The sequence below is a fragment of the Nannobrachium achirus genome, assembly GCF_963921795.1.
Source record: "Nannobrachium achirus genome assembly, chromosome: 12".
NCBI lineage: Eukaryota > Metazoa > Chordata > Actinopteri > Myctophiformes > Myctophidae > Nannobrachium > Nannobrachium achirus.
The window spans coordinates 30,076,447-30,085,080 of record NC_137832.1 but is presented as its reverse complement, the minus strand read 5'-3'; the positions used below and the strand labels follow the sequence as shown (position 1 = coordinate 30,085,080).

At 41.8% G+C, this 8,634-nt stretch overlaps 1 protein-coding gene across 2 annotated transcripts in view; it reads left to right on the top strand.

Moving 5' to 3' along the window:
• Positions 1 to 955: 955 nt before the first annotated feature.
• The window catches only part of zmat4a (zinc finger, matrin-type 4a), a gene marked incomplete at both ends in the record, with an annotated part of 131,297 nt that continues 123,618 nt past the window's right edge, over positions 956 to 8,634 (top strand). Inside the window, one exon of one of the 2 annotated variants that reach the window (XM_080738367.1) lies at positions 956 to 1,042. In XM_080738367.1, coding sequence (XP_080594493.1) covers positions 956 to 1,042 — 87 coding nt within the window. Of the gene's footprint in view, positions 1,097 to 8,634 lie in introns of both variants that reach the window. The other variant, XM_080738366.1, reaches the window with a different exon arrangement.

Below are 8,634 nucleotides of genomic sequence, written 5' to 3'. Positions count from 1 at the left end.
CTCCCTATACGTGGCCGTGTGTGTGGGTCTGTCTGTCTCCGTGTCTCCGTGTCTGTCTGTAGCCTGCAGTAACCTTTTCTGACCACACATGAGGGAGGGGCGCTGTTGCACACACACACACACACACACACACACACACACACACACACACACACACACACACACACACACACACACACACACACACACACACACACACACACACACACACACACACACACACACAGCTCCACTTCGAACAGAGGTTCGATTTTTTTTCTACTTATGATGATTATGTGTATGTATTGTACTTTTACGACACTACCTTTATTTGAAAACTTTAGAACTGAATACTATAAATTATAATATTATAAAATATATATGAATCCACTTTAGACCTATTTTATACCTAGGCTATTTGAAATAGTGCCGATCGCGACACGTTGTGAGCTTGTAGATCTGCTATTTTCAAACATTTTTGTACTTTTACTTTTGGTACTTTAAGTATATTTTGATGCCAATACTTTCATACTTTTACTCAATTACACTTTGAATTCCAGACTTTTACTTGTAACAGAGTATGTTGCAGTATTGATACTTTTTAAGTAAAACATTTGAGTACTTTTTCAACCACTGCTTTTTCCTATGCAAACTTCTATTAAAGTATTCAATCAATCAATCAATCAATCAATCAATCAATCAATCAAAACCACTAAATGATTATCACCAGTCCAGCAGCACACACCTCATTTCAGCAGTCCCATGCACATCTCCGTGGCGCCCTTCAGTGGTGAATGGTGCTGAGTAGCCTACTGCTCCACACAGCGGAGCTACTACTGCCACTGTGGCATCTGACCAATGGGATGGGAGCGGGGGGCGGAGAACGGTCGACTGTTGTACTACAGTATTCCTGAGCCAACAGCTGTGGACACGTCTTCTTCTGCTCAGTGCGCGCGTTATTTAGCACATCTGGTCAATGGATTATACAGTCTCTCTTCAGGTGCAACATCAGCTGACAGTGTCGCCGACACACTTGTACCAGGGCTACAGCTTGGAGTTACAGGTACATGATTTAACCGCTCGTCCTCCTAATGTTGTTCTTTTTCAGTGCGCCAAAGTACGAAATGCCAACTGGATTGCTCCTATTTAAACAGAGAATTTCAGAATTATACCCAGCCAGGAGTGAATAACAGTGGTGATCTATTCGAATTTTATTTTCTCTGCTGCTGTGAAATATTAAACGTGTGTTGTAGGTTTTTCGAAGCACGTCGAGAGAGCAACGGAGCGAGATTCGTGTTGCATGTCATTAAACACAGCGGTGCAGAGTCTAGGCACACTGTTTCAAAAAGTAGCGGAGCTGCCGGAGCAGCCTCGCGCAGGTCAATGTTCTAAACAAGTTGAACTAAAGAAGTTGTCCTACTTCAGGTTCAAATGCGTGGGCTGTCGGGGGATTTTGGCATTCGTGTCGTTTACTTTGAAGAACTTGAGATGACTCTTTTGACAAAATAATTGTGTCAGCATCACTGGCTCGCTGCTTGGTTGCACCACTGTTTGGAAACAGCAGGACATGACTGCAGCGCAGCTTATTGCTGTGACAGGAGAGACATTTAGCTTTCAGAACATGATCTATGTGTCTTAAAAAAGAAAGAATAAAAAAGGCATAGGACTGTCACCATCAAGTAAGTTAAAGTGACATTAATTTGAATAGTTGGTTGGTGTTATTTTGATTGGAGAATTTGGGATAGAGCACTGCTGTCTGTCACCAAGTAGGTCTCTCTCTCTCTCTCTCTCTCTCTCTCTCTCTCTCTCTCTCTCTCTCTCTCTCTCTCTCTCTCTCTCTCTCTCTCTCTCGCACACACACTTTTGGATTGCCTACCTTGTGCAATGTATAGTGCGGCGAGGGGGGGGGGGGTCATTAGTAGGCTGATTACTAATTAGTAATTTGGCTACTCATTGCATGTTGTTGATATTCTTCCAGGTGTTGGGTTTGGTAATCAGATTTATTTTTCCTTGTTTTGCTTCACAACCATATCATAGACTTAAGGCTTAATTTATGAATACAAGGAAGCTAAGACTAAAATTTCCATTTTGTGTTTGGAATACAAAATAAATTGGACACTATTCTATAATGCCACTTCTCTATTTAAAGAAAACTAACTAGTGCACCATAAGTTGATAAGTTATGTATAGTTAGCATGTTCTCCCGTGTCTCCTAGGTTAGGTACCCTCACAAAAAACATGCAATAATCCTGGTCTCTATAATGCCTCCCCCTGGCCAGGCCAGGCAAGGGGAAAGGAACTGGAATATTGTGTTCCTTCCACATGCTATGTTCAACCGGGGAAACTCCCCCTGGTCAGGTGAAAAGAAGCAGCTTGGGCTCCTCATGCTTTGCAAGGAAGCATGAGGTCATTCTGTCGTCTCCCTAGATAATTGACACCGGGTGAAAAAATGATTTACAAAATCATGGGATAAAAAAAAATAGATATAGAAAACATCTTGTGTGAGTTTATTTTTTCTGTGCAAATTAATCTAGACATCTAGAATGTTTGGTAATGGTATCCTATTTTGCCACTGTCAGAACTATGGCTCCTTTCAGAACAACATAAATTAATTGAACTTATTCCAGCAACAGCAGGCCTATGCAAATCACATTTGAGATCCAAACTTGAATTGAGTTTTTAATGTACAAAATAAGGTAGGCCTAGGTTGTGAGAAAACACAGTGTCCACCTGCTGCCTACAGTAGGTTACAAGGTCAACTATCCGGGTGTCTGAGGGAATTTGAATGACATAATTATCTTCTCCTCCCCGTTCAATCCACCAGATGGCCCCTTCTTGGCAGTGTCATGGTCTTGTTGAATTTCATCATCCGAGACAGTTCTGTCTCTGTCGCCCGATGCCACAGGCGGGTTAGGTACCACTGGGGGACAAAGTGCTTACACATGCACTTTCACTGTCCTACTGTTTTTCACAAGGGTTTTATTTTTGGAGTTTCTCGTCCGCAGGGATCTTGCAATACATGAACTAAAGAACGTTAAGCTATGAAACTCTCTTTTTATTGACCCCCACTCTAATCATCCTGATTAGCTATTTCTATTTTGGAAAATGCTTGAAGTGGTGAAAAGGCCTAAATTCTCCTCCCTACCGTCGGCATCTTGAGAGATATAAATAAAAGGCTTTGAAGCTGTACGTGATGTGCTTCTAGTGCCAACAATAAAGGTTTCCTTTTGTAGACTGAAAAATGTCTTTCTTTGCATTTCTGTTGGGTAATTGTTTTATATTTCTCTCCTCAGTGCTAAAGGTGATCTGGGACTAAGCTGATAAGGATTATTTTAATAGTTTAAATAAATAAGATAATAAAGCCTTCTATATCATTACATTTGCTACAACTATAAGGATATCTGTATCACAGGAGCAGAATAAATATCTAATTGAAGACAATGAATGCATGTTATGCAGTTATTCCAGGCCTTGGCTAGCAGCAGCAGCACATAAACTATTGATTAGGATATTTAAAAAGCAGTAACACTGAACTGAACTACAACCTGTACCTCATGTAAAAGCCATGAGTCACAAATATTGGACCTATCATTGATATCCTGAGTAGTGTAATTCCAAAATAACAATAATGTTAAACCAGTGGACCCCCAGAGGTCCTTGAGGGGGTTCAAGGGGGTCCCCAGCCAAATTAGTTAATTTTGCATAAAAATCAGGTTAACAACTTTAACCCTACAAACATTGGCTATTTGAAAATAGTCGACCTACAAGCTCACATAACAACGCACTGCGATGCGACAAGTTTTTAGCTATTTTCTAAAGATCATGAAAAATGTGGAGCATGGAATTGTGCACAAAATCTTATCCAACAACAACAAAAGTTTTGGTCTGAGAGGCTAAATCTCATCAAATGGTGGTACGGTGAGGCTTAAATGCCAAACAAATAATGGACATTGACATGAAAAAGGCTGAGAACCACTGCGTTAAACTGGCGAACACACTATACACATACAGTACGTTACACACAGTACACATATGGTCTACTGCAAATAAACTGACTGTACACACACGGTAAACTGATGCTCCTGAGCCTCTAACACCAATACCTCCAGTGCAATACACAAGTGCAATGTAATATATTATACAGACATGTACAGTATACAATAATCATTCTTAGAATTCTAGTGTACATACTGGTTATGTCTTTTGCTAAATCATAATCTAAATAAATCATATTTATATCCTTCTGCTGGCTCCTGTGACTGCCTCGTGCAAATTGCAAAAGCCCTTTAATAAACTGTGACCATAACCAAAAACATGCCTATTACATGGAAGTCGAGCAAACCCAAATCCTAGGTGTGCGAGGCACTGCGTCTCTCTCCCGTGCGCATGCACATGCATAATATATGCACTGTCTGTCTGTGTGTATATCTCTGTCTTCTTTGTGTCTGGTGCCCGTGCATGCATGTTTGTGTGTCATACAGTAGGTGCTTGGGATGTTGACGCAGTAGTATGTTAACTTCAGGGCACCAGACTAACTTTTGGTGCACTCAACTTTTTAATGTAGGTGCACTAACACCTATTTAGGTGCACCCCAAACCTTTCACTTCACATTTTGGTGCAAGCTAATACATTTTAAGCATTTTATTGTGCCTTTTTTGTCATCTCCAATATACATTAGTACTTTCTGGTAACACTTTATACTTCATTATAAGATTACTTATTATAATGCATTATAATATGTTTATAACACTGTATACTGTAATTAAGTGATAAATACTCATAATGCTTTATAACAATAATAATGACACATTATATAAAGCATTCTATAATGACTTGTCCAGGGGTCTGCCATGAGAATAGTCCAGGGGCCACAGGCCCACAGTTGCTCCAATCCACACTTTCTTGGTAGGGGTCTTCCATGTGAATGGTCACACCATGGGCCACACGTAGGGGCCCCTGGGGAGTCAGGGACCCTATCGTGGACCCCAAGGACAACCAAACTTGACACAAATATTGTTCAGGGGCATAGCGACACTAGGGCCCCCTAGGTGCCCTGTCAGGGTCCACAGATGTTCCATCAATCCGTATAATATGGGGGTCTGGCAACACACAAAAAAATAAAAAATCACACCCGTGTGAAGTGGAGCTGTGTGTGTGTGTGTGTGTGTGTGTGTGTGTGTGTGTGTGTGTGTGTGTGTGTGTGTGTGTGTGTGTGTGTGTGGATCATGTGTACCGATTTTTGTGACATTTGAAGAAAATATGTAGGAAAAGGAGCAAAAAGTGTGTTTTGGAGAAAATTCAAGATGGCGGAAAATCTATCATGGCGCAAATGGGCGTGGCCTATATGGGGAGATGCGTCATGACCCAAGGAATCCAGGGAAAAAATATTTTTAATTTTCCGACCTACGGTTCAAGAGTTACAGGCCAAAACGTAAAGTGGGGTGTTATGGCGCCACCATGCGGCCAAATGACACAATTATTTTTTATTTAATCCTTGAAATCATTATGAACCTCCTCTCCAAGTCTTGAAACTGTAGCCCCTATGGTTTGCGAGAGACAAATAATTGAATGTGAGTTTTTGCGATTCCCATTATAAGTCAATGGGGAAAATTAATTCACTAATAAATTAATATCAATTAAACTATAGAACCTTTCTCTTAGAAAAGTAATAGCCCACGATTCCCGAGTAAGCCGGTCGATTTGACATATGGCGCGAGTGTGTGGTGGCAAAACTGTGGGACTAGTGGCGTGCCGAAGTTTAGGAAGTTCAGGCTACATACACACACACACACAGACAGACAGACAGACAGACCCACACGGCCACGTATAGGGAGCCTGTGCTTCACACAGCTCCAAAAATAAAAAACGAAATTGCACACATATGGGGCACTACAGCAGTAGCAGTGTCTAACACTTCAAAAAGCCATAGCTCTGATCAGCACAATATTTGAAGGCTAAACAGCCTTCAAATCTAGTACGAGAAAGGGTCGCAGATCCCAACATTAATCACTTTACATGTACTGTATTAGTACTGTTCTATCTTACACATATCTCAGCCAGGCTGGGTGGCCTTACTGGCCTACCCAGGGCTGTGTATGGTTAAAATAAAATGACTAGGTTTGTCATGGCAGGATTGCATTGATGGGAGCGTGTCGCTGTTACTACATGTCATCTTTTCGACACCCTACTCTAACCCTCACCCTAACCTTAACCTCCGTGGAGTGAGTCGCTAACCCTCCGGTCGAAATCATGGGCGCTCGCAAAAGCGAGATTTCCCTGCATTGATTAGAATCTGTGTTTTTAGATTAAACTAGCCCTTACCCGTTCAAAGATATGAGCTTCGAAATGATGTGCAGTGTGTGGGTTATGGGATGTGCACTGTGCATACAGTATATGAGGGATGGAAAGTAACTTTAACTGGTGCTTGCATGCTAATATGTAGGAGCATCAATGTAAGAAATACCCGTTCCATTTAACGGCTACAGAGATACTGTGTACCGATCTGCATGATTTTTGGACAACATCTGTAACAGGGCCAGAACCCCCCCCCACCCGCCCGCCCGCCCGCCTGCACACACACACACACACTCCTCCCCCCCCCCCCGTGTGTGTGGGTTTGTGTGTGATTGTGCATGGCCTGAACAACAGCGCCCCTCCCTTAACATGTGTGGTCACAAAAGGTACTGTAGGCTAAATAGATATAGATACACCATAAAAATGCGAAAATACAGCATACGATTTGTGAAAGTGACAAACGGGCTTCACAGTTATGTCAGGTGTGTTCATATGCTAATGGTGATGCGATTTCAGATCAATTGCTCCAGCCACTGAGGAGAAACGCTGTTTCAGACAGACAGACAGACAGACAGACACTCACTCAGACAGACAGACAGACACTCACTCAGACATTCGCAAAATTATAGTATAGATGTGGTATTTTGGAGTGTCCTATGATCTTTTGTTTGAGTAACAGAGTTCAAAGAGTTAGACTAGAAAATAAATACAATACAACAGTTTATCACAATAGAATTGTTCTTTGACGGGCAGCGTGCACAAGAAGTTTGACACAGTTTGTCAAGTAGTTGTCTAGTTTAGTAGTTTGCCAGATTAGCTCCGGACACACAGACAGAAAAACAGACATACAGGCAGGGGCATAAAAATCACCTGCCCCGTCCATTGGCCTGGCAGAAATAATAACCTCCCAAGAACAAAGTGCACTACCTTGGACCAAAATCTTTAATCAATTCTGTCATTTGTGTATCTCTGACTGTCATGTAGACATCACCAAATAGTGTTTGGAATTCCTGGTTTCGTGCATGTACTTCTCCATTAGTACAAATTCAAAATATAAAGTGCTTAACCTAAACCTATGTTACCTAACCTTACGAGCCCTTTGTGTTCTGTAATATTCCGTATTCTTTAATAAAGAGGTGTTTTCGCGTCTTTGCCAATGCGCCATATTATATCGGTCTGTGTTGTGGCGCAGCAGGTGAAAGCCGGTATATACACTTTCTGTATATTATAGCTCAATGGCACAGGCAGGATTAAAATACGTAATATAACAGGACACAAAGGTATGGTCGGTTAACATCCATGGCACTTTAGGGTAAGCACTTTATATTTTGCATTATGGGCACGGAACATGGAATTCCAAACACTAAGCAAAAACTATGCGGAAGTCTCAAAGACAGTCAGAGATAACCAAATGTCAGAATTGATTTTAGAAATATCTGATAGACTTGGTCTAAGGCTAGTGCAGACAAGTCACGCATTCAATATCATTTTAGCACCGACACCCCAATGATTCAGTCCCCAGGTCTTGCAAAATGGATTTCACTCTTCTGTGAAATACAAAATACATAGATGGGATGGGAGCAGCCCAAGAATTGCCTAGTATATTAAAGTATAGCAGTGTGCGCTTGTGGGTTGCCACAGCAGGCCACCCTACCTGAAGCTCACAGTATCGACTCAACGCTTTACAGTTTATGATAAATGCTAAGGGAAGCGTATCAATCATATGCAATGCTTGTCTGAGCAGGGGCATGCAAGATTCCGAGTGCATCTCTCCACTCCGACATGTCTCCTTTCCGACATGTCTCCATTCCGACACTAACCCTATCTCTAACCCTAACCCTAAACCGAACCCCCATGGGAGTGTCGCCACTCCGACAATAAGAAGTCAATTTCGGAGTGGCGACATGTCGGAATGGAGAGAGCCTCCCATATTCCCATAATTCTACGCAGGTAAAAATGTGGCAACAAGCCTCCGCTTTGCTTTACTTTACTTTACTTTCCCTCAAGATTGACCACTGAAAGTATATTGTGACCTACACTGAACATAATATAAGCTATTTATTTACAAGCTATAATGATACGCTTTTGAAGTTTTCTTATCAGCATTGAAGGATGGTGACCATAAGCTACAGTATAGATTTTTTGTATGTAGCTCAGATCAGTATTTCTGATCCAACAATGGCATGGCGGTACAGTGTTTAGCACTGGGAGCAGGGGACAAGTTCTCTCTCACACCAATTTGCAAGTTCTCTCTCACACCAAAAGACCTGACTATAGTTGAAAACTAGAACTGCACTCTGTCGAGGTGCCAACTTAAGCCTTGTGCACAAGTAGGCCATGTATGGCCTACTTGTGCCCCAG